Source organism: Myotis daubentonii, chromosome 4 (genome assembly GCF_963259705.1).
Source record: "Myotis daubentonii chromosome 4, mMyoDau2.1, whole genome shotgun sequence".
NCBI classification, from domain to species: Eukaryota; Metazoa; Chordata; class Mammalia; order Chiroptera; family Vespertilionidae; genus Myotis; species Myotis daubentonii.
The window spans coordinates 101124664-101151502 of NC_081843.1; the positions used below are offsets into that span (position 1 = coordinate 101124664).

The window sequence follows — 26839 nt, forward strand, 5'->3', positions numbered from 1 at the left end:
GGACGGCTGAGGAAATCAGGGATGCAGACAGAGCAGCCCTCTCTCCTCCCCGACACCTTGTCTCTGGGCTTTTGGTCCAGGTTTGCTCCTCCCTCAGAATCAGGTTTGATCACTGGCAGCCGTCTCTTCTCTCTGAGTTTTTCTTCGAGAGAGGAAGGGGGTCCGAGCTGAGGCAGGAGTGGACAGGACTGTCCCGGGGCAGTCACTATGGAGGAGGGAGCTGCCTGCAGCCACTCGCTGTCTGGACGCTCAGGGCTGTGATGGGGCAGGAGCCGAGGTAGGGACGGGCTGCCCGGGCCCTGATGCAGAGACCAGGAACCTGGCAGGAAGACAAGGTGATGCCCAGGGCAGCAGCAGCAGGGCCTGGGTCCCAGCCTGCACCCCAAGGACCCCGGTGTGCTGCCCAGGGGCTAGAAACTACAGGCTGAGGACCCGGAGAAGCAGGTCGTTGCTGACGAGCCCTTTGCTCTCCCCTCAGTCACTGTGAGGGCTCATCTCACCGGGTGGCTGATGACCCTGAAGAAGACCTTTGTCCTGGCCCCCAGCTCCGTGCTGCGCATCATCGTCCTAATCACCAGCCTCGTGGTCCTGCCCTACCTGGGGTGAGTCGTGGGGGCGTGGGGCTGTGGGTCCTTCTGCCACTTAAGTTCTGTTTAGATGGTTGCATTTGCTTTTTCGTGTGAAAGCCCCAAGCGTACCTAGAAGTAGAAATGCAAAATTGCGTCCTATTCTCTGCCTGCAAACCAGATGGAGGCTGTTGGGATCCATTCTAGAAAAGTCCTTTCAGGGTCAGGCCTATACACACTATTTACTGAGCACCAACCACGACTCCCAGTCTCCCACGGAAGGGGCTGGCAGAGAGGAGGGTGGGAGGTGCTGCCGGCTCAGGAGGGATGGGACGCCAGCAGGTGCTGAGCTGAGGCCGGAGGGGGCGGGGGAGGCAGCTCTGCCTGGAGGTCCGGGTCCCCTCCCCATGCAGGTGCCTGGCTTACTAGGTGCAGACTCTGAATGCGATTGTCTGGTGCCTCTTGTCTACACCTTTCCTGGGTGTCGGCTGGATTTTGACACTGTGTGTGCCTCCGCACGGATTTAACAAACACATGGCCTTTGCTTTCTCATCCCCAGGGTCCACGGAGCCACCCTGGGCGTGGGCTCCCTCCTCGCGGGATTTGTGGGCGAATCCACCATGGTCGCCATAGCCGCCTGCTACGTCTATCGGAAACAGGTGAGACATGGGGACAGACACACCTGCCACGGCTGGGAAGCCTCCTCCAGGTGTGGGAAGACCTGAGTGGCTCCTGTGGGCCACAGTGGGAGGCATCCCATCCTTCAGCTGGCCCGCACTGCGGGGTCCAGGCCTCAGGGCAGCCACCTGGAGTTAGGCCAGGCCAGGCGCAGGGTGGGAGAGAATGACAGCAAGCCTGGGGCTGGCCCGAGGGAGGAAAACTCCAATAGCATCAGGCCACATGCTCATCCCAGGGACAAAGGCTCTGCAGACCCTGAGCAGGAGGGTGGGGAGAGCTCAGGCCCTGCTGGGAAGGGCGGGCGGAAGTGGTGTCCCCCGGTAGAGGCAGGTTGCCATCAGCTGCCGGTGCGTCCAGAGGGCACTGGGGAGAGTCGTTGGGACGGGATCGCCCAGAGTGCCGGGCCAGGGCCAGCGTCCAAGTAGCCAAACAGAGAGGCACAGGCCGGACTGAGGTGCAGCCTCGGTGAGGTCGCCCCAACCATCGGCGAGACCCAAGTCTGAGACCCGGGGGCCTCCCCCTGCTCTTGGCTCCGCTGTGATGTGTCCCTGCCGCGGCCCACGCTAACGTGCCTTCTTTGCTCTAGAAAAAGAAGATGGAGAACGAGTCAGCCGTGGAGGGGGAGGACTCGGCCATGACGGACATCCCCGCCGCCGAGGAGAGCACGGACATCGTGGAAATGAGAGAGGAGAACGAATAAGGCGCGGGGCGCATGGGCACCGCGGGGACGGTGGGGATGACACCCCAGCGCCATCTCCTCTCCCGTCGAGTTCTGGTTCTGGTTTTGGTAACGAAAGAGGCCTTGGTCGAAAGGTTTCACGTAAACTCCGGCATACTGGGTATGCCCCACGCAGCGGGACCCAGGGAACGGTCTCTGCGACGCTTTGTAAAAACCCACACGACCGCTGACTTCACGCCCCGCTTCACGAGAACCCAAAAGGCATAGCTGCCTCGTGGTCCACGTTGTCTCCCCTCCCTCTGACCATCTCCGCTTGGAACCAAAGGACTGCGGCTCTGCCCGCCCTCGCCCGCGGCCACCGCTGCCCCGCAGGCCACGGCCCGCACCGTCCCTCCGCATCTCTCTGAAGATCCACAGGTGACCACTCGGCTTTCCACGGCGTCCCAGCGGCATGGCTGCGCAGAGAGAGGTAACCCCGGTGGCCTCCACCACGGGGTCCTCGCAGGCCGTTCCCGCTGAAGAAGGGACCTGTGAGTGCGCTGGGCAGCTGGATGGAGAGAAAAGCGTGAGATGCCACAGGGACAGCCCGCTGCCAGCACCCCACCTGGCCTCCTGCTAGAGCTGGGTGAGCTCTCACACCAGGCCCCGCCGTGTACATACCTGAGCTAACGTTGCCCTTGTCACCAAAGCCATCTCCGAATTTCAGCATCCTTCCGCATGGCTTCCCCCGAAGGCTTGTTTTCCACTCGCCCTCCCTGAAGGTGGCGCTAGAGCAAGGGAATCGGAGCATTCTAACTCTTACCTTGTAGTTTTTACAGTGAACTGCAGCTTTAAGTCGTAATCTAGCACTCTCATGCCAGGTTGTCGTATCGTAACTTTTGAAGTAATGTCTTACCTGGTCCAGCCATTCTTAGTCATAACCGTGCGGTACAGGTAATTCCTCGTGTACGCCCCTCTCACGCCACAAGATAAAGCAAGACATTTTATAAAACAACTTCAAAGTCACTATGTGATACTCCCTGAGATGATACATCTGAAATCCATTTAGTGCAGTATATTTTTCTAAGTTTTGGAAAGCGGGTTTTTTCTTTAAAAAAAAAATAAATAAATATGGACACAGTTCAGTAAATTCTTGATTTCGTCAAAATTCCTAGACTGAAAGAACCTAGACACAAAACTATTTTAAAGATATAAATATATACTGTATATGTTATGTAATTTATTTTAGGCTATAATACATTTCCTATTTTCGCATTTTCAATAAAATGTCTCTAATACAATACGGCAATTGATTGTGTGTCCACGTATCTGCCACTTGAAACGTATTGTACCGATGAACATCGTCTCTGATTTGTAGCAGTTTAACAAAGCCTGTCCTTCGTACCTGAATATAAGGGCCTGTAGATGAAAGAGGACTATGTTTGATCCCAGGTAACGGGTGTAAATGGGTTAGCTGGTGTAGACCCTGGTGAGGGGGGAAATAGATGCTGGAAAGGGAGAAAGACTAAAGGAAAAGGCCAGGCGCTTGTATTTATTGTATTCGGTGCTGTGTGATCCTATTGTTCCTCAAGAAAAAGGGATGTGAGGGCATAAGATCGGGCGTGCGCGTCAGGGGTTGCATTCATGTTTCTGGACACCCAGGGGCCCTCAGGGCTGCCGCCACCAGGACCAATCCGCAGGTGCTCCGCCGGAGGTAGGCGTGCTGACAACCGGGATGCACAGCTTTGGGGTGCTTTCGGGGGCAGATCTGAGAGATGGGGGGAAATCTAATTGTATCAGCTTTTTAAAAAGCACATGACTAGAAAATTAAGCAGCAATATTCCTTTAATCCGGGTGATATTTCATGCTGTGGGGTTAGAGCTTAAAAATTGAAAAAGCGAGAAAAAAAATTGAAAGAGCGAATTCTTTCCCTCTAAATCAGGGAACCATCAACTAGAAACGCCAGTAGGCAACAAGAACATGTTGTTAGGACTTCCAAGCCCCCTCAGGGAAAGGTTCACAGGTGATGGTATTTTGGTAGAATTTTGGAGAACCCGGGAAGCAACCCCAGACCAGACCACGGTGACTGCCCCCCCCCAGCCCCACCCGCCCCAGCCTCAAGCTCGGACCCTTCCTCTCTAGAAAACTCGTGGCCTCTCAGATGGTTCCTTCACCGGGGCTGCAGGAGCATCCTGACAAGCACACACCTCAGTCCCAAGCAAACCTGATTGCTGGCAGGTTCTGCATCTCCCCTGAGAACCATGGCGGGAAAGGCAGACCAGCAACGTGGGAGCGCTTCTTCCACGTTTCAGAGTAAGGCGGGGCATTCTTTTGACTTTGCTGATCAAAGAAACATCCCCAACACAGGTTTTTGTGTTTTGTTTAAAATATTTCTATTGATTTTTTTTTTTTTCTTTTGAGAGAGGGAGAGGAAGGGAGAGGGAGAGAGAGAGAAACATCGATGCAAGAGCGGAACATTGAGTGGCTGCCTCCTGCACGTCCACCCTCTGCCAGGGTTGGAGCCCGAAACCCGGGCATGTGCCCTGACCAGGAATGAAACCAGCAACCTTTTGGTAACATGGGGCAATGCCCAACCAACCGAGCCAGATCGGCCAGAACAACACGGGTTTTCCGTTTGCTTTTTATTGCACATTGCTCCGCTGATAGATTTAGTGGTGCCGTGAGGGTCTCGCGTCAAGGACCATGAAAAGACCTGATGTGACTCTCCGTGCTGAGTGACTGCTTGTAGACAAAAGGAACCTAGGACTACAGGGCATCAGGCATTTTTAATTTAAGTGCTGACAGGTGAGTTCGGGCAGCTCAAAGCAGTGTTTCTGGAGGAGGGTTTTCTCTGCACAAGCCCAGGGCAGAGCAACTCCTCCGTGGCCTCCCTGCTCTTTTGAGGGGCTGTGTGCGCTCTGCTCCCAGTAGGGCATCTCGGTGGCCCTGGGCATCGGTGAGACACCCAGGATCTGAGCAGGAAGAACCAGGCAAGGCTTGCCCCAGGACGGTCTCAATGGGATGGGCCCGCCGGCCACGTGACTCAGGCCGTGTTGAGAGGTTTGAACTTTGGCAGGAGCCTCTCACCTGTTTGGGATTCTGTAATTTGGGCACAGAAAGCTGCTGGCTTACATCACTGGGTAAAAGTCAGGTGCACCCCCTTGCCGCCTGCCTTGGGCTTATCTTGTGCCAAAGATCGTCTTCCCCCCGTTTGGTGTTTTGTTTTGTGTTGTTTTAGCATAAGCAGGTGATTTGACTTTGAGACGTTTAGCTTTGGGTTAGGCCAGTGGTCGGCAAACCAGCTCGCGAGCCACATGCAGTTCTTTGGCCCCTTGAGTGTGGCTCTCCCTAAGCCTTAGGAGTACCCTAACTAAGTTAATAACAATGTACCTACCTATACAGTTTAAGCTTAAAAATTTGGCTCTCAAAAGAAATTTCAATCATTGTTCTGTTGATATTTGGCTCTGTTGACTAATGAGTTTGCAGGTCAGTGGTTCTCAACCTTGGCTGCACATTAGAATCACCTGGGAATCGTTTTAAAATCCTGATTTCTGGGCCTCGTCCTCCGGAAATTCTGTTTCTTTGTTACTAATGTTGTGGCCCCACCCCATCACAAAGAAACAGAATTTCCAGAGGATGAGGCCCAGAAGTCAGGATTTTAAAAAGATTCCCAGGTGATTCTAACGTGCAGCCAAGGTTGAGAACCGCTGGGTTAGGCGATATTGGAGGGGCCAAGTAAAGTTTCGCTAATGTCCGTGCACCATTTCACTCCTCGAGTCTCCCAGTAAAGAGTCATGGGAAGGGCGGGGCCGGAGGCCCACGAGGAGGAGGCGGGTCTCCGTGAGGTTCTCTGGCCCCCAGCGTGCTTCCCAACTGGCCGGCTCTGTGGTCCTCACAAGCGGCCATTTCCGGATCTCTCAGGGTGGGGCGAGTCATTCCATCCCCACATATCAGAGCAGTTATTCACTGAGATCTTAGAGTAAGAAGTGAAAAGAACCAACGGCTCCCTCCCCTCCTAACCCTTCATCGTTTGGTGGGGTCTCGTCTCATGGGTAAGTGGATTTTTTTTACTTTTTTACTTCAAGCTGAAGTGGGAGAATAAGAACCTGTGTTGCAAAATAGAAAGTATTTATGCTGTAGTCATTAAAGGACATAACCTTGAGAAATATTTTCTTGTGTTTAAGAAGACGACTCCAGCAACTCTCTGAGCAGACCAGGGCCCAGGTCAGCCTGTGCCCCAGCGGGCCAGTGTCCTGCCTCTCACTTTTGCAGGTGACTGGCCTCTAACTTAAGATGAAGTCTCCAAAGTGAGGCACAGGCCAGGGAAGGGGTCTTCTACCTTCCAAGTCCTGCCCTTTTCGGCTGTGTGTGTGTTTGGGGGGGAGGGGGTAACCAAAGTTGCGATGGGCAGGGCTTTCCAAGACGTGGCGATTTGTACATGTTGAGGCAAACCAGCCACCCTGCCTGCCTCCTGCAGACGGCCATGCTCACTCACAGCTCTTTCATCAAAAAGCATGTTTCTGCCCTGGCCGGTTTGGCTCAGTGGATAGAGCGTCGGCCTGTGAACTGAGGGGTCCCAGGTTCGATTCCGGTCAAGGGCATGTACCTTGGTTGTGGGCACATCCCCAGTGGGGGGTGTGCAGGAGGCAGCTGGTCGATGTTTCTCTCTCATCGTTGTTTCTAACTCTCTATCCCTCTCCCTTCCTCTCTGTAAAGAAATAAATGGAATATATATATATTTTTTTAAAAGCATGTTTCTGAGCGATGTGTTTGGTAAACATGCAAGATGCCCTCCGTGTGGGTGTCTCTATTTCTGTCATTTGCGGCAGCAAAACACCACGTGATGACTCATCATCAGCTTACCTAACCACACGTGAAATAGAGAAAATCTGAGGCCACATGCGTGACAGCCCAGCTGCCCGCCCTGGTGCAGGCGGTGCATCTGAAATGAAACACACGAATGTTCTAAAGAAGAGAAATAGTATTATGGAATCAAAATAACCCACTTTGGAGTCAGAAAAAAGTCACAAGTTACGTAGTTTACTGTCCAGTCTCAAAGGAAAAATTAAGGACGAGGGATGGTGAGATCTTGTTTGAAGTTTACTTCAGTGGCCTCTCCAGAGGGGAGGGTAGAACTATTAGCTGTTGCCGCCTCTGCTAAGAACAGCAGCAAAGGTAGGCCTCCTAAGTTTGTTTTTCTTTCATCACCATTGCCAAGTCCAAGTGGTTCCAAAAGAATGTTTTTCTCGGCTTCGTTTGTGATCAGCCAGGGTCTCTAACAGACTGCCTAAGACATACACACTGGTAAGACAGCAGCCAGCCCCCCCCCCCCCCCCAGTACATGCAGCAGGTTCTTATAGGGCACCTCTTGTTAAGTTAGGCAACTCCAAGTGCCCTCTGCTATCAGAACTTGACATTGGCTTCTATGGTCTGTGTGAAACAAAAGCACACAAGAGCTAGGAGCCCTTTCTCCAGAAGTAAACGTGGTCTCAGGTTAAAGAAGGGGGAGGTGGAGGCAGACCAGCCAAAAACACGTGTGCCGTTGCCTGTCGGGTCTGGTGGAAATTCAGTGGCCTGTGGAAATTGGTCGTTACTCTAAGATTTAACCGATGTTCTCCAACTATGAACCAGGGACAGTAAATGGTGCCTTTGGAGTTGGGAACATTACAGCCAGCTGGCCTCTGGCTCCCTGAAGTGTGGGGCTGTGAACATGGGGGACCCACAGTTTCGGTCTAACAGAGGAGTATAGGGTACACACACATGCCGATCACTCAACGCCCAAAGGGTGGACCAGTCACCCCGAAGCAGCCCCTTCCTGGGGTGCTACGTCCACAAAGTTTGTGAGGCAGATACACAGTCCCTTGGGTCTCTGATATATTTGGCTTGCTTAGCGATGTATTGAGAGGGCAAAGGTCAAAAGCTGGCATGACCAGGGAGCTGGTGTAGAGCTCAGAAATCTTGACAGAGTCACCCAGGAGTCTGTTCAGTCCACACCCGTTCACCTACGGGAGCTTCCGTGCTGGACCGTGGGTTCATAGCATGACCATCCGCCTCACTCACACCTCTCCGGCCTCACCGTGGTCACCTGTCCAGTGAGAGGCCTGGGCCATTCCTGCGAAGGCTCCTTCCTGGGCCAATGTTCTATGTATGATCTAGGGTTTAGAACACGGCATGGGACCCTGCAATGGAAAATAAAATTACCTCATTCTTCATTTCAGATGTGAGCATCAGCAGTGATCCAGGTTTTTTAAAAAATACAATTAAGTCTAGTGGGAGTCATTCCACGTGTGCTTGGTGGTCAATTCACGGGCTTTTCGGTTTTGCAGCAAAACTGTGGATTTAATTTAAACTGTTGAAACCAATTACGATAAAATAGTTGTGCAGCCTTTGATTAAAACTGACTGCAGAGATCAATATAAAATATACGTCGCATTTAAACAAGTACTGTATATGTACTTAACAGATGTAAGTTTTTGCATTGTTATGAGAATTTCTACCTGCTTTGCTTTTTAAAAATTATTTGGGGGATTTGTGCTCATCTATTGTCAAGTAGCTTTCATACTCTAATTTTAGTTTAAGTAAAGTTTCAACAGTTGGCATACAGTGGCGATTGCTTTTAGCTTCTTGGTTTTCCTATTCTAACCATGAGTCTGTTTACACACCCAGCTTACATGGCAGCTGACTGCAATTTCCTTTTTTTTTTTTGTTTTGTCAAATGTACTGGAGATATTAAAATTTCGCCCTTTGCCTTGGTAGCTAAAACCTCTAACCACTGGGATAGTTCTCTAAATGCCTTAGTATTTAAATATGACCTATTTCTTTAAGCTTTACTTTGTATTAAAATAAATTTGTACTTCCCATAACTACAGTAATACTGAAAGTACTTTTCTAAAGCCCAACTTCTCTACCCTTCTTAAAAGAGGTGCCAGACTTAGAGGAGCGCTAGGAAAGCCAGAGGAAAGGAACCCGAAAACCCCTCCTGCCCACATCTAAGAGACTGTCCACATCTAAGAGGCTGTCCAATCTTTAGGGCAGTGGTTCTCAACCTTGGCTGCACATTAGAATCACCTGGGAATCTTTTTAAAATCCTGATTTCTGGGCCTCGTCCTCCGGAAATTCTGTTTCTTTGTGATGGGGTGGGGCCACAACATTAGTAACAAAGAAACAGAATTTCCAGAGGATGAGGCCCAGAAATCAGGATTTTAAAAAGATTCCCAGGTGATTCTAATGTGCAGCCAAGGTTGAGAACCACTGCTGCAGGGGAAAGGCGTGCCTCTTTTTTTAAATGTAATGTCTTAACCTCAAAGAATCTCGGCCCTCATTTTTTGTGAACTTCACGGGAGGTGACATGGAGAAAGTGTTTTAACACACTGCGCACCAGTCGTTTCATTGCTAGCTTTACCCAGTGGCCAGATAAGTTTCTATTGAACAAGTACAAAAAAACATTTCACAAAGTATCATACTTTAAAAAGATATTAGCTTGTAAGAACATGGAATAAATAACTTCAAAATGCAATGGGTATTTAATTTTAAGGCGTGCCTTTCACATTTATGTCAAACACTGTGTAATATGAAAACATGAGAGTGATCTACCTGCAATGTGTTAAGATGCCTGTAATCAACAAGGGTGTAGGCATTTCACTGACTGGCTTGGGATGGCCTGTTTTCCCCTGAGCTGCTTCATTACATGGCTTTGAGTTAAAATCCCAGGTCTCAGCCCTACCTCTACCGCACTTCTCTTTTCTGCCACTAATGCTTTAACACTGCCATGGTTTTTAAGTCTTAAGAAGTCATCTTTCATTCCCCCCATGGCACTTGGGAGATGGCGTGTCTTCCTGCCCTGCTGTGATGTCACGTTGGGGAGCTGTGCTGGCATCAAATCGTGAATTTTCCCCACAGCAGTACCACGAGGGCAAATCTGCTCCCCTCCCATGCTCCCACCTGACAGCCAGGTGAATCACTTTATCATCCACTGAGAAATCTACTCCATGACCCTCCCACACCCACCCACTGACCCCCATCTGTTTTCCCTCAAAGTAGCTCTCATCCCTCCTCTGCATTCTCTCTAGTCGGACTGGCTCAGCTCAGGTGCTCTCGGGTGCTTTGAATCGAAAGACCAATAAGGAATGAACAAATACAATAATTACCATTCACCTCTATATTACACTATACGCCCAAGTTCTTCCATCACATTCATACTCTGAGGGGAAGTGGCTGAGGCACACTGGCTGAGTCAGCTCCAAGACAGAAGCAATCCTAACCGTGACCCTAACCCTAAATCCTAACCCTAATCCTAACCCTAAATCCTAACCCTAACCCTAAATCCTAACCCTAACCCTAAACCCAAACTCTAGCCCTAACCTTAACCCTAACACTAAATCCTAAACCTGATCCTGATTCTCACCCTAGTGGGACAGAAGCTCACAAGTTCGTGCACATCTGGCTCGAAGAGCGACTTCTCCCCCATGCCTGGCAACTCCACACCCTTACTTAGCTCTGCTCTGCCGTCCCCCACATGCCACCACTGCCCAGATTTCAGCACCTTCCTCACCCACAACTGTTCTAAATGTTGTTTCATTCCACCTTCTTTGTAAAAGAATAAAATGGCTCCCAGGCCCTGGGGTTGCTCCCTCCTTAGCTGGAAATCTAGTTCTGCGTGTTCCCAGGTGACCTAATCTGGGCCTGTTCCGATCCCAAATCCACGATGATCCTCCCTCGGGGCTGCTTGCCCTGGCTGGTTCCAGCCACCTCCCAATATCTCAGAGGGGCCGGGAGAGGCCTTGGCCTTCAGCCCCTCCCAGCACAGCTCTTCTCCACCCCTCCCATGCTTTCTCCTGAAGAGGTGAATGACCTCATCACCACCCAGAAACCTGCTCCACCTGCCCCCCTGCTGTCAAATCACAGCCTTCAGCCCTTCCTCCTCTGTCTCTCACTCTGTCACTCCCTCTGTCCTCTTCAGACCAGATGCTCCTGGACACCGAGGGCCTGGATGCTGCAGGAGCCTTCTCCAGGCTCATGGCCGCTGGCCCAGGATGGAAATGACCCCTCCTGGAATTTTGCAGTACACAACCTATACAACCATTCCCAGCGGTCTGACCACCTGCACCCCACCCCCTCACCTGCCCTTACAGGCCGGCCCTTCCTCTCTCACTCTAGGCACTGGGTTGCTGCCAGAATGGCCCTGCAGGGACATGGGTGAGCACCGGGCTGAGCCTGGGCAGTGTGTAGTAAATGAGAGACCAGCCAGGGAGCAGGAGGGTGCCAACCCCCAAAGAGAAGGAGCAACACACAATGGGGACTCCTGCTGGCACCCAGCCTCCTGCTCGGGCACCTGAACCCCTGGCCCTATTCCAAATCTTCTCCTTGACTCTTTCTTCATTCACCATGAGGGCCTAAAAGAGGAGACATTTAGAAAGAGAATCTGGAGAGATGGTTTCTCCTCCTCAGGGGTGTATGCACATGTGTGGGAAAGTCCCCGATAGCTTAAGCCTAGAGAGAGGGCTTTTCAGGGGATACTCGGGGAGCTTGCAATGGGCCCTATCGTGGTGGGACTCTGTGTCTAGGTGCCCTGTCAGATCTGACAGAACAGGGCTATAGGAGAGGGGCTCTGGGCGGGCTGGCCCGCACCAAGTCTGACATGGCACAGGGTGCTAGTCTTACCCACGAACCAGACCTGAACCACACCGATCAACAAGCTGACCTGGGCGTCTCAGGCCCTGAGCTGGGCATGAAGGGGTCTCCAAAGATCCCAGAGAGAACCCCAGGCAAGAATGGGAGCTTGAGAACTGGCCAGGCCCAGGCAGTGAGGCTGGCTCAGGACAGCAGCCACTGAGTAAAGTCTTTGCTCCCCTGCCCCCCCGCCCCCCCACCCTGCCTCTTCCCCAGCTCCGGAGGGCCAGACAGGGAGTTCACAATTAGTCACGGCTTTGACTCCTATACCAGATGGGTTACTCCAATTTTACAACTGGAGTAACATTTGGCAATTTGAAATGATGATAAGGCCTCTTTATTATCCAAGCATGAGAAGGCTAGGTGTTCTCCTACTTGAGCTGTAGGAGACAAAAATAAAGTTGCTTTGTGATTCTACCCCTGGAGTCATGCCAGTTCAGCTCATTTGTACAGAGGCACATGGGCTCTCGAAGGTGGGGAGGGTAAGAGAGGGCCTGGAGGGACAGGAAGGACAGGGCTGGGCCAGCTCATCCTTGCCTCTGGATTTGGAACTGAGCTGCCCTGACCAGGCACTCTTTGGTGAATGAATGAAGGCATTCACACCTTCCTCACCTGAACTTGCTCTGACCCTAGGTCACCTGCACATCAGCCCTCCCTCCTGTGACCTCTCCAATTCTCATTTTTTTTTTATTTTGTAATGTGTTTAATTGCTGATAGTATTACAGATATCTCCCGTTTCCTCGCCCTCCCCCCGCCCCCCTCCTGCCAGTCCCTACCCACCTCCCAGGTCTTCACTACCCTACTGCCCATATCCATGGACTATGCATATAAATATACTAGAGGCCCAGTGCACGAATTCATGCATGGGTGGAGTCCAGCTGCCCCTTGGGATGGGGGCCAATTGGGGCGGGTCGGCAGGGGGGAGGGGACGCAGGAGGTTGGCCGGCCAGCCACACCCGATTGGGGTGGGGGTGGAGCCAATTAGGGCCCCAATCAGGCCAGTTGGCCATCGCAATGCGTGTCATAGCGACTGGTCGTTCAGGTTGTTCCATCATTCTGGTCGCTTGGCTTTTATATATAGACTAGGGGCCCGGTGCACGAAATTCGTGCACTGGGTGTGTGGGGGGGGGAGTGTCCCTCAGCCCAGCCTGCCCCCTCTCACATACTGGGAGCCCTCAGGCATTGACCCCCATCACCCTCCAATCGCAGGATTGGCCCCTTGCCCAGGCCTGACGCCTCTGGCTGAGGCGTCCGGCCCGGGCAGCGGGGACCCACAGCTGCAGCGGCCCCACGATCGTGGGCTTCGCTTTAGGCCCAGGCAAGGGACCCCTAACTCCTGGGACTGCCAGCTTCGACTGTGCTCAGCTCCCATCACTGGCTCCACCCCTACTTCCTGCTATCACTGGCCAGGGCGGAAAAGGTACCTGATTCTCTGATCATGGCTGGGGGGCAGGGCAAAGGCGGCCCTGGGGCCGCCTTTGCCCTGCCCCCCAGCTCTTAGCTCCCCCCTGGGTTTCTGATCACTGTCAGTGGCAGGGGGCTTCTTCCTGCTTTCCCTTTCGCCTCCCTGCATTGTGCCTACATATGCAAATTAACTGCCATCTTGTTGGCAGTTAACTGCCAATCTTAGTTGGCAGTTAATTTGCATATAGCCCTGATTAGCCAATGAAAAGGGTAGCTCGTACGCCAATTACCATTTTTCTCTTTTATTAGTGTTGATAAGTTCTTTGATTTATCTCTTCTTGTCCCCCAACCCATCGCGGTATGTCAGTCTGTTCCATGACTCCCTGCTTCGGGTCTTATTTTGTTGGTCAATTCATTTTGTTCATTAAATTCCACAAATAAGTGAGATCATGTGATATTTGTCTCAGTTTGGCTTATTTCACTTAGTGTATTTTCCAGGTCCATCCACACTGTCCCAAAGGGTAAGAGATCCCTCTTTTTTACAATTGCACAGTATTCCATAGTGTAAATGGCCCACAGCTTTTTTACCCATTGATTTACTGATGGGCACTTGGGCTGTTTCCAAATACTAGCTATTGTAAATAACGCTGCTTTGAACATAGGGGTGCATATATTCTTTCCAACTGGTGTTTCAGGGCTTTTAGGATATATTCCCAGAAGCGGGATCACTGGGTCAAACGGAAGTTCTATTTTTAATTTTTTGAGGCAACTCCATACAGTATTCCACAGTGGCTGTACCAATCTGCGTTCCCATCAGTAGTGAACTAGTGTTCCTTTTTCTCCACATCCTTGCCAACACTTGTTTATTGATTTTTTCATAGTAGCCATTCTGACAGGTGTGAGGTGATGTCATTGTGGTTTTAATTTGCATTTCTCTGCTGATTAGTGATTTTGAGCATGTTTTCATGTGTCTCTTGGCCATTTGTATGCCCTCTTTAGAGAAATCTCTATTCAGGTCATCTGCCCATTTTTTTAATTGAATTCTTCTTTTTGTTGAGTTGTATGAGTACTTTTTATATTTTGGATATTAACCTCTTATCAGATGTATTATTGGCAAATATGTTCTCCCATTCAGTGGGTTTCCTTTTCATTTTGATGGTAGTTTCTTTTGTTCTGCAGCAGCTTTTTATTTTGATATAGTCCCATTTGTTTATTCTCTCCTTAGTTTCCTTTGCCCTAGATGTATCCTTACATACATTGCTGTGTAAGATGTCTGAGATTTTACTACCTGTTTCCTTCTAAGGTTTTTATGGTTTCATGCCTTATATTTAAGTTTTTTATCCACTTTGAGTTTATTCTTATGTATGGTGTAAGTTGGTGGGCTAGTTTCATGTACCTGTCCAATTTTCCCAGCACCATTTATTGAAGTGAATGTTTCTGCTCCAATGTATGCTCCTGCCTCCTTTGTCAAATATTAATTGAGCATAGTGGCCGGGCCCTTACAGATATTTAAAAAAATTTTAGTACATCACAATTCCTCACCAGGATGTGATCATGTAGTACACGTGCTTTTTACTTTCTCAGCACACTGACATTTGGAGAACAGCCATTTCCTAAATAAACAACACAGCACAACATGAGAGCATTTCATCTGCCCTAAACTGCATTCTAGTTCCTGATTTGGGGAGATGGCACTACAGGAATATTTAGAAAGCACTGTTTTAGGCTGTAAGACAGTGGTTCTCAACCTTCCTAATGCCGCAACCCTTTAATACAGTTCCTCATGTTGTGGTGACCCCCAACCATAAAATGATTTTCATTGCTATTTCATAACTGTAATTTTGCTACTGTTATGAATCGTAAGGTAAATATCTGATATGCAGGATGTATTTTCATTGTTACAAATTGAACATAATTAAAGCATAGTGATGAATCACAAAAACAATATATAATTATATATGTGTTTTCCAATGGTCTTAGGCGACCCCTATGAAAGGGGTCGTGAGCCACAGGTTGAGAACCGCTGCTGTAAGAAGCAGTCTAAATTGTCCCAGTGAATGTAAAGTAGCAGACCACTGTCAACAAACCTCACAGCCATCGTTGAGGGTGGAGGCCGGGGTTATGGAGCTGTAGGGAATTGGGGGGTTGAATGTCACCCAGAGCTTTTCCACCCAAGGGCCAATTCTGTTCTGCCTCTCTGGGGCTGTACAGGAGGCCGGAAACAGTTCTTTCACTAACAGGCAGGCAGGTCTCTGCTGGCTCATCCTTCATTCTCTATGCTCAAGAATACCTTTGAAAGTCCAGTCTTCCCCCTTTTCACATCATTCACTTCTGGTTGACAGGCAATGCACAGTTCTTGCCATCACACTTCCGGGTGCATTTCCATTGGTCTGAATAGTTTTGAACACCTATGAAGGTTGCACAGACAGCAGGCCTCTCCTTGTCAAACACCCAGGAAAGCTTGGTCTGGATTATGGCTGTAGCCCTCCCTTGCAGGCCTGGGGGCCTTCCTTGAAGTCTCTCAAGTGTTGCACCTCACTTCACCCCCACCCAAGGCTGTGTGACTGGCCCCAGCTCACCCTAATAGTGGATGATGGGACTGCGACTGAACCCAAACCCAAGTCCAGAACCAGGCACCTAATCTGGGGTAAGCACGTCCTATGGGTTCACGCTGTTACAGTCACTGGGCACCACAGGCCTGTCTTGGGGGTACTGGAAAGTTAAAGCATTGGGACCCCAACCTCCCGAAGTCCTCAAAGGCAGGCACTGAACCACAGCAACACAGCCAGGCTTCTGAGTTTTTATTTTCTGTTTATTTTTTGACTGTGAAGATGAGACTCAACAAGTCACAAAGGAAACTCCTATGCCCTGAGCCAGGTGTCCCGCTGCAGAGGCAGGTGGGAGGCGAGGCCCCGACCTGACCAGAGCCTGGGGCATGTTTTTCAGAGCAGGAGAATTTTTTGACAAATGTTGACATTTTACAGTGTAAACAGAGACTTGGCTAAACAAGCCAAGATGAGCAGGGCCAGGTTCACACCTCGTGTTCCTGCTGCTCTCTCTCCCTTCCCAGCCCCGCCTGCAGCAGGAGAAATACCAGGGCAGGTGACAATACCAAGACATTTCTATAAAAGCAATGGAAAAGAGCAGATAACTCATTAAATACATTCATTTTGGCTCTTTGTTCCAATATCTAAATACTCAGAAGTAATCAGAGTGAACCTGAAAGGGAGGGATACTATACTCTAGCACCATTTATGCGAAGGCATTTTTCAATATAATACAACTGTTAAAATTAAATACAAAATTATTTTATTAAGTTCAACCACAAGGAAACGACTGCTGACTTGATATTTCAAGCCCGGACCAGACTGTTTCCTTGCTGTTACCCATGTTTTGGCAATTTCATTCCTGACCCAGACTTACACCCAAGAAACCAACAAGACTGAGATAAAACTCCAGTTAATGTTCTCCATTAATAGCTCTGGCTATTAATAAGCATTTGAAATATTTAAATATACAGGTGGCCATAAGGCCTGGGAACAGAGACATATACAATAAATAGTTTGTTGATATAACATTCCAATACAATTAATGTATTTTCAGATTCAATGGCCACTCTGTATAGTTTAATTATACACATTAACCCATTCCACCATTCCCAGTCATAAAGTTCAATTTACCATGAAAAAAATATGTAAATGGGACAGCTCCCCTCCACCCTACCCAATTCTGCTGTGCCCCCTGCTGTAGGCCTCCGGACATAAGACAGTCACTATGTGACTTCAGCACACATACATTTACATACATGTATGTGCTTGCATACACGTACAACACACACACCCCTCCTGGGCATGGCAAGCCCACCTTGCTCCCAATGCTACTGCCACTAGGGTGCTGGGCAGGCAGTCAAATTAGTTTAGTTTTGTGCTTTCCATGGTTCCAGGTTATAAATAGAATTATACAAATGTTAAAAAGAGGTGCCCATCTTTATTCTCTGTACAACTCAGCACTGGCTCCCTGGTCTCTTCACCCCTCAGAAGAGATCACCAATGAGGTTCCCAAAGGCATTAAATGTTACACTTCTGTTACATGGGGACTTAATAAACTTTAGAAAAAGGAATTTGCAGAATCCACCCACATAAATCCTTCACCTCTTTCAGACTTGTATTCTTTTATAACTTAAGCCCAGGAGGTGTGCAAGGCATCTGTTGTTTTGTTTCTACGTAGCATTTCTTATCTAAAATCAGTCCTCCTTCGGTTCACTTTGTAGAATTCCTTGGGCCATTTTTAAATGACTTGACATTGGACTCTGCTTCTGCTAACTATTTGGGGACACTCCAGGCCTTTCACACACATTTTAGATTCACTTCACAGTAGTCACAGATCTTTTTAAAAAGGCATTTATTTTTATGTATGCCTACAAGTGAGATGCCCTGGAGGTATATACTAGTACTTTTTTTTTTTTTTTTTTTATTGCTTAAAGTATTACAAAGGGTATACTAGTACTTTTGAAAATAACTTTCTGGCTTTCAAGGGGGAGTACCTGCAAAGTGTTGCTTAAGAAAGAGAGAAAAGAAGATTATCTAACTTTATTTTAACATCAGAAAGGAGAACAGCCAGGAAGACTACTGGAGTCCTTCATCTATGCCGATGGTAAAGGCGCTACATCATTAAATGCAATGATGTCATTTTCATAAGCACGTCAGTCAGGGAAGATCTTCAAAAACGAAACTATAAGGAAAACGGCACGTAGGGGTGAGGGTGAGAGCAGGAGGACTAGCACAGCCTCTTAAAACAAAAATACTAAAAAGAAAACAAGCACATAAACCGCAAAGGCCATTTCTCCCATAAGAGGTGTTAGTGCACGTGGCCTGAGATTTTACCTGGTAAGACTAATGGAAGAACACAAAGGCAATGTCTGTTTTTCTTAAAGAAAAATTTCATCAGGCATTAACTGAATATGTAACAGTATAATAAAAGTGGAAATTGCTATATAAAGAAAACAGGGTCAGTCTTGTTCTGTGCATTTAAAACATTTTCAGATATGCCGTATTCGAAGGAAGAGGAACTGCAAGGATTTCAGATCAAATTCAACCTAGGTCTAGATCACAAGTGAAAAACCACACACTGGCCTCATGTTCTCCACTGCCGACATCACCGTTCCACGTGTATGGGTGAGATGAACAGCTGTATATGCAGGTGAGGAGGGGAGCCAGAAAAAATTCTGAAGGAGCAAAGCTAATGCCATGGAACTTGCTACACAGAGATTCTTTTTTATTTAAATGTACCTTAAATAAGCTCAAAGGTGTAAGTCATGCCTGCTTATGGTGGAGATTATCTTTCTGCCAAAATCATAGGGTCCAGAATCTCTGAACTCTCGCAATAAACTCTGAGATTAAAAGTAAGCACAGTGCAGTTCCCACTAACTTTCCTTCTAGATACTTTATCATTTTAGAGGTCCTTCTAAATAATTGTCCTCTTAAATCCATTTTGGTCTCAATTTAATTTCTATTCTGCTCATGTCACTGACCAGCCCAAGACCAGGAATGAGAAATTGAATTAGGACTCTGAATAACTGAAGTTGCATGTTGCAACAAACAAATGTTCTTTTTAAAGTTGGCCAATCATCTATATTTCCTGAAGCACTGTTTCATGGACAGCTTTGCTCCTCTTATGCTGTGATCCCGCTAAGCCTGGACGATGTCTGAGAACAGAGTCCATCCAATAAGGCCTTAGGACAGAAAACCAGTTAAACTTACCTTTTTGAATTTTTACCAGTGTAGGAGTAAAGACCACAATTTAACAATATCATACATAGAAACAAGAAAAAAGTATAAAATGTAAACAATTAAGTTGCCCAGAAGTTCAGTTCAAGTTCACCGAGATTAGATTATTTTCAAAATTCAAAGACAGCTGATCATGAGTATCATTAAATTCAATGGTGGGTATGAACAAATGGTCAGAGGAACACAGACCCCTGCTGCCTTGTTCAACCTACACATTTGAAGTTACGCTTTTAAAAATATTCAAGAATGAAATGTACTGTGTTTCCTGTTATGTTACAAATACTAAAATGAACATCAAAGCCAACAAGAAGTCATTATTATTACTTGAACTTGGCTTCTAGGCACCTCCTATCCAGGCACCATTGCATTTCACAGTGAAAAACACAAGCCTCCCCAATCCACACACATTTAGAGCAGAATTTGATTCAGAGAATTAGCATCTACCAAAATGTGGTGACCATTACTGATTAGGTCATGGGGAAAATACTAACGTAACAGTCTGAATAGTTTTGTGTGGCCTCTGAGTTTTCTCAACCAAGAATTTGAAGTGAAAGCAAAACTTAGATTTTCAAAAAAGGTTCGCCCCTCTGAAAAAACACAGATTAGAGAGCTTATAAACTATTAAACTGCACCAAATAAAGATTTAAGTTATTCTAAAATAAAGCTCGGTGCTTCAGGGAAACACCACCTCTACTAATGCTGAGCCAATTCAGGTGCTGCTGGTACAACCCTAAAGAGTGACGTGTCTGGTACCTGTGAGCACTGTCCACGCCTCTCGTGGACAATTCAGGTCCTAATGCAGGCCACAGGCAGCTAGGCTGCCCCATAACCACCACCCAGTCACCATGCAGGCAATTGCTCAGGGCCCAGAACCCTGCCTCCCTCAGGCTTTCCAAACCAAATCAGGGACAGATGCAGCATAGCCATACTTTTGCACTGTTTTAGTATGCACTTCTGCTTAAACTAACTCATGAAAAACCTTAGCTACTCTGCTGTTACTCATCCCCTGCCAGCAGATGAATTTGGCAATAGAAACATCCTAAAAAATAGTAGGAAAAGGGCACAGGAAGACCTGGATCCAGCTTATCCCACCCCTAAACTCAGATATCTGAGTGCCTGTGGTCATTTGGCCTTGGTTTCCTCCTCTAAAAATGCAGATAGATCTGAACTCTGTTCTGACTATAATAGTGAACCTATGGGCCACAGAGTAATAAACAGCCCGACACTAGAGCACACCACTTGCACCCAGCACCAGACCTGGTGTGGCTGCGGCCTCAGCACTGGTCATGTCGTTGAAGAGCAAGGATTTACAGGTGCCATCGTCTCCCTCCTGCTCCTTTCTCCAGCCTTTAAAAAACCAATTCTCAATCATCTATTACATAATCTGTTTAAGGTGGCTTTAATTAGTAAATAAATCCAAACCCCGGCTTGCCAAGACTATCAGAGGATGTCGAGACTGCCATTAGCAGACTCCATCCCAGAATTATACCACGTAAGCAGACTGCATAGGAAGGGCACCACAGAGACCCATTACCACAAAAACAAAAAAAATTACTATTAAAAAAAAAATTGAAAGCCAGTTTACTGATAGAGAAAGTTTGGTTTGAGATATAAAGAACATTCTTCTGATACTAAAGTATTTGTTTTATAACAAAGATGGAGTGTGCAGCTTCCAACAGATGTGTTGGAAGGCCCCACTAAAACATACTGCATCATAAATGAGAAGAAAACTTGGTTAAGTCATTATCTTCAGAACATCCCAGGCCAGCTTGGCTCACAGGGTCCAAGAGTCCACGTAATTCATTCTAAGAGACCAGCAAGCCGAGGCCCGAGCTGAGGAGCGGCCCGCACACCTTGGCCCTGCTGCCAGGCTGTCCGGGTGTATGTCTCTCACAAACTCGTCTCCTCACACACTCTGACGGGGATGTTGTAATGCCGATCGTCCTCGGCAATCAGGGTCACCACCGGCCAGTCCCTGGGTGGGTCTGTGGGGTAGACCGTGATGAACTCCTCAGTGCTGTACTTGGAGAGCCGGTACACCTGGATGGTGTGGCGCACAGCATAGGCCAGAAGGAACATTTCAATCTGCGGAGGAGAGCAAACAGGTAAGGGAAGGGCAGCCACCCTGAAAGATGCCGTTTACCTCCCGCTCCATCCCAGGTGTCCCAGGCCAAGCCAGCTAAGCCAAAATCCTTCTTCATCCCCATGGACCAGCCGCAGTCCTCTTTCATATGGTCGTTGTAAACAGGCAAATGACCAAGAATGGATCATGTCTGCTGAGGGACTTGTAACCAGAATTTATCACAACTCTTACAACTCAATAAAAAAACAAAGGACCAGTTTAAAAACTGAGCAAAGGGTCCGAACGGATAGTTCTCCAAAGAAGATACACAGATGACCAATATGCACATGAAAAGTCATCAAGGGAATGGAATCAAAACCATGGTGAGATACCGTGTCACACCCTCTGGAATGGCTCCAATCAAAAAGACAAAAGATGCGGGGGAATGACTGCTTACCGGGTATGTTTTTCTTTTCAGGCATGAAATGATTTGATATAGGTAGTAGTCACACAACACGTAAATGTACTAAAGGCCACTGAGCTGTACACTTTAAAATGGTTACTTGTATGTTATGTGAGGTATAGATGTGGGACTCAGAAACACTGCACATGTGAATGACCAATGATACAGCTGTTCCTCAACACTAAATAAAGAACTGCCATATGACCCAGCAATTCCACTCCCAGGTACATACATACCCAAGAGAACTGAAAAAATATGTCCACACAAAAAAACTTGCACATGAATGTTCAGAGCAGAATTTTTCAAAATAGTTAAAAGGAATGACCCAAATATCCATCAACTGATGGGTAGATGAATAAAATGCGATATATCCATACCATGGAATAGTATTTGTCAATAAAAAGGAATGAAGAATTGACACATGATACAATATGCATGAACCTTAAAAACACTAAGCTGTGAAAGAAACCAGTCACAAAAGACCACATATTGTATGATTTATGATTCCATTTATATGAACTCTCTCCATAGTAGGCAAATCTAAGGTGACAGAAAGTAGATTACTGGCTGCCTAGGACTGGGGGGAGTAAGAATGGGTCTGAGGTTTCTTTTAGGGGTGATAAAATGGTTTAAAATTAGACTGTGATGGCTGCAAACATACTAAAAAACCATTGAGCTGCATACTTTAAAAGGGCAAACTTTACGGTCAGTAAATTATTTCAATAAAGCTGTTTTTTAAACATTGGACTCTCCATGACAGCAGACCTTGTGGAGATCCAAAAGGACTAACATGCAAAACACCCTCTACCAGGCTTTTCACTGCAATGTACTTGCTACTGTTTAGGAGACATTAGGTAACTTACGCTACAAGTACAGGTTATTTTAAATAATTATCTTCAATCCTGCCTGACCCAGCATGACCATCATCTTTGCTCTTTCAGACAGACCAGGAAAAGCAAGCCAAAGAGCCAGCCATGGAAGAAGAAAGGAAGCACTTTGGAAGGCTAGCCTTAATGCAACTTTAGTGGTTGGCTATCCCACTGAAAAAAGAGATAAGCTTTTTAAGGCAATGTAATGAACTCACCAAAGACAGAGAGTGCAAAGTAAGCCAACCGTTGCGTCCTGGGACAGTACTGTATTGGGTCTCTGTGTAAAATTCCAAACTAGTGTATGTGTAAAAGATCAAGAGCAGGCTGCGCTCTACTGGCTAAGGTGACCCCATTTCTATTTTTAAAGGATCATAGCTAATACTGCTACAGCTGCCAAGATTAAACACCCTTCACATGACTTTTTTTTTTTTAGACTACCAGATCCAAAGATACTGATCCCATTACCACCTGCAGAAGCAAGCCCAGGCTGAGATAACCATGTTGGTCCTAAAATAGATTCACAATTCTGTAAGAGTGGGATGAACTTGGTGACTTGCTAACAAATATAATATGGGTAAGTGTGATGGGGTGTGACTTCTAAGATTAGACCAGGGGTGGGCAAACTTTTTGACTCGAGGGCCACAATGGGTTCTTAAACTGGACCGGAGGGCCAGAACAAAAGCATGGATGGAGTGTTTGTGTGAACTAATATAAATTCAAAGTAAACATCATTACATAAAAGGGTACCGTCTTTTTTTTTTTTTTTTTTTTTTTTTTAGTTTTATTCATTTCAAACGGGCCGGATCCGGCCCGCGGGCCGTAGTTTGCCCATGGCTGGATTAGACCATAAAAGGCATTGTGGCTTCTTTCCACTCTCTCCTTGAATTACTTTCTGAGAGAAGCCAGTTGCCATGTTGTGAGGACACTCACACAGCCCTATCTGTATAAAGCCCCACATGGCAAGGAACTACCCCCTACCAGTGAGGAACTGAGGCTTCCGGCCAACAGCCAGGTGAGTGAGCCATGTTAGACATGGATCCTCCAACCCAAGTCAAGTCCTCAGATGATTGCAACCTGAGACCTCAAGCTCAAGTCACCCACTAAGTTGCTCCTGAATTCCTGACACCCAAGCACTACGAGATAATGTTTGATGGTTAATGCTGGTGTTTTGGGATAATACACAAGGGTATAACTCACCTGTTCGAGGCCACCAGTGTGTCCCACCTGATTTAGATGGTTCCTCAGTAGCTGTCCAGGGTCACTGGATGTGTCCCGAGCAAACAGAAGCACAGAGAAAAATGGTACGTCCTCTCCCTTCTCTTTATCATCATATAGTTCAATGGCTCTGTGTAACATTAAAAATTTTACAGCTTCATAAAGGCTATATTCTTCCTCTTCATTTGTGAACAGTTCATCACAAGCTTTCTGCCTTGCTTCAGCAGTTCTCAGTTCAGCCAAGCCTGCCCACTGCAATAAAAAAGTTACATAATAATTACATTTTTGCTCTAAAAGTCCCTGGTATACTTCCATACTTTGAGCACAAAATCATTTTCAAAAGTAGGCAACCGTGGGTCACAACATTCAAGTTTCCAGCTCAAACAATGGCACTACTCTTTAGGCCACACAAAATCCTTATTCAGTTTCTGCCCCATTAATTTGAAACAAAAGTACAACGCACTAAGGAGAAGCACTGGGACTGTAGAATGGCAATTTGGAACCCTAACTTCAGGCAATGAGACTCAATCAATCAAATATTTATGGAAGACCTAACGTGCATGTGTGAGTCCTGGGTGTGAAGCTGTGAAGAAGAGCTAAAATTACTCCTCTCTATAAGGGGGCTTACAGTTATCCAGAAACCTTCAAAAATGAAGATGGGCAAGGACGATTAGGGGATCTCCTAAATATTAGTTTACTAAATTTAACCTTCTAACCTCTTAGAAGTATACGTGAGTTTCAAATGAATAAATCCATTCAGGAAATTCTAATTGACTCCTGATTAAGAATAGAGCAGTGTCAGGTATTCAGCTAAAATAGACACATTCTTTATGTGAACAAGAAAACCCCATAAATACATGTACTTTTAAGTTAAAGTAAATTAGAATAAAAGATGCCAATATAAAACTAGTCCTTAGGAATCACCAGAAACTACCGCCCCCTGAAAACCCAGTAAAATTTTAAATACAAGAGTAAATTTTAATGGTAATGACTGCACCACAGGACTCTCTAACAAGTGGGCTGAAAGCTGGAACACCTCATTTTCCAGAAGTAGACAAGTTGCCAGTCAAGAGCATAGCTCTAGAGTCCGGATGGAATGAAGGCCTCACCCAAGCAGCTGATGGCTTTTACAGGGCATTCACCAATTGCGGGGCCTTAGTTTTCTCAGCTGTTAATATGGGGTGACCATAGCAACACCACCTTGGTAGTTGCAAGAATTAAATACAACCTTTAGTGTACGGCCTGGCCCATAGAAAGTGCTGGGAATGCAGCTCAGATTATTAATAATTTTCACATTACTGTAAATTGGAATCACTTAAACATTCCCCAAAACGAGGATCCAGTCACTCTAGACCAGTGATGGCGAACCTATGACACGCGTGTCAGAGGTGACACATGAACTCATTTTTTTGGTTGATTTTTCTTTGTTAAATGGCATTTAAATATATAAAATAAATATCAAAAATATAAGTGTTTTACTATGGTTGCAAATATAAAAAAATTTCTATATGTGACACGGCACCAGAGTTAGGGTTTTTCAAAATGCTGACACACCGAGCTCAAAAGGTTCGCCATCACTGCTCTAGACAAACCTAAAAAAAGCAAAAACTGCAATTTCACAAGAACTTAAAAGAGATAAAAATGAAATCACAAGTGACTGAACTGAAGAGCCTTCTCACTCCCACAGGGCCAGAGTCCTGCCCTCAACCCTCCACTGACCCGGGAACTGGGCAGCACAGGTCTCCAACCCCCACAAATCCTGTGCTCTGCTTAACAGGCAAGAACAACAGAATCCCTCTGTCTTTCTTGTCCTCCCATTTCATCACTGGTGTTCCTGTGACAGTGTGTTTTGCAGTAAATACTTCTATGATTGGAAACCCAAACTAGGTTCCAGGAAGTCAGGTCCTCAGTCCATCCATCAACAAGGTATTTACCGAATGCCTATTATGTGTCAGGCTCAGGTCTAGGCACTGGGTATAAAGAAATGACATCTTTCATGAAGTCGAAAGTCTAATGGGACATGAATTCGTATCACTGATATTACGATAAGAAATTTGGACTGTCCCTAGCCAGTGTGGCTCAGCTGGTTGAGCGTCATCTTGTGCACCACTGAAAGGTCACCAGTTCGGTTCCCAGTCAGGGCACATGCCCAGGTTGTGGACTTGATCCCTGGTTGGGTGCATGTAGAAGGCAGCCAAACCATGTTTCTCTCATACTGATGTTTCTCTGTCTTTTTCTTCCTTTCCCTTCCTCTCTCTCAATTCAATAAAAACATTAAAAAAAGAAAAATATGGACTAAATGTATCACTGAAACTTGTCAGTATGACTTAGCACAAAGACTATATTTGTTATGGTTTCCTTTTAAGATAGTTAAACAATTCATTAAACATATCATCTCCTCCAAAAATACTTGATGTTGATATTTCTCAATTTTACCAAAGACCTCACAGGAAGGGTTTGTGTTCATACAAAATTATTTTGCCTAAAAACCAGCCAAGAACATCTGGTAATCCACTAAGTGAGAACTAAGAAGTGGTCTGCTGAGGGGGATAAATGGTGATGGAAGGAGACTTGACTTGAGTGGTGAACACATAATACAATATATAGATGATGTATTATAGAATTGTATACCTGAATCCTATATAATTTTATTAACCAATGTCACCCCAATAAATTCAAGAGAAAAAAATGGTCTGCTGGGGCAATTAGGAGCAGGAGCTTTTGCACTTCACAGAAAAAGAAAATTACATGTTCCAAACCTTCTTTCTTAGTAAAGTGAGGGACTCCTTAATTTTATCAACCAGGTCCTCGCTCTTCCCCTCAAATTTCAATCCAAGCTTCCACTGCTTGATCCAGCTGTATTTGCTTATGAGTTTTTCTGGTAACTGGAGTATGAAGAAACAGAGAGACAAAGAACATTAACCCTCCAAAAAGCCCATCACATGAACCAAGCTGTAAGAAACCACAAAGCCCTTTGTCCTTCTCTTTCTCCCATTTCATTATCACTAGAGTTCCTACCTTCGTTTCCAGAATTAATCCCTGCAAACCTGTCGTGTGGGTTTAGGCTGGATCACCTAAACCTGGAAGTCAGGAACTCAGAAAGTACTGCCCTAAGGAGGACTGCTAGAGTGAAATGAAGGTTTGGGTTGAGATACAGGAGCTCAATATAGCCTGCACAACCACCCCAGCCAGGAACCCTGCACAGCACTTTGTGAGTGCACGTGAAGGAGCCTCTTCACAAAAGCCTCCAGTAGCTGCTGGGCCTTTGGCAGCCTCCCTGGCGCTCCATGCTGCCTGACTCTGGAAGGGGCTCCAGGACTTGTGAGATGGTCCAGGATAAAGTAAAAAACCTGCTCCCTTCCTGATTGGGAAAACAAAACCTAATTTTGATATTAACACATATACTCAAAGTTTTAATATTCAATGAAGCAATATTGTATCTAATTCCATTGCTTAGTATAGTAAAATA

General features: G+C 46.6%; 2 protein-coding genes across 5 annotated transcripts in view; one reads left to right on the forward strand and one right to left on the reverse strand.

Annotated features, from left to right (window-relative positions):
* The window catches only part of ANKH (ANKH inorganic pyrophosphate transport regulator), a 115875-nt gene extending 112670 nt beyond the window's left edge, over positions 1-3205 (forward strand). For both annotated transcript variants that reach the window (XM_059694761.1, XM_059694760.1), the window contains 3 exons: positions 479-602; positions 1126-1225; positions 1831-3205. In XM_059694761.1, the coding sequence (XP_059550744.1) occupies positions 479-602; positions 1126-1225; positions 1831-1944 (338 nt within the window). In that variant the 3' untranslated portion in view covers positions 1945-3205. The remainder of the gene's footprint in view (positions 1-478; positions 603-1125; positions 1226-1830) is intronic.
* Positions 3206-18007: 14802 nt separating this feature from the next.
* The window catches only part of OTULIN (OTU deubiquitinase with linear linkage specificity), a 35877-nt gene continuing 27045 nt past the window's right edge, over positions 18008-26839 (reverse strand). For 2 of the 3 annotated variants that reach the window (XM_059694763.1, XM_059694764.1), the window contains exons 5-7: positions 26130-26255; positions 23353-23622; positions 18008-20846 (exon numbers count right to left, since the gene is read on the reverse strand). In XM_059694763.1, coding sequence (XP_059550746.1) covers positions 20652-20846; positions 23353-23622; positions 26130-26255 — 591 coding nt within the window. In that variant the 3' untranslated portion in view covers positions 18008-20651. The remainder of the gene's footprint in view (positions 20847-23352; positions 23623-26129; positions 26256-26839) is intronic. The other variant, XM_059694765.1, reaches the window with a different exon arrangement.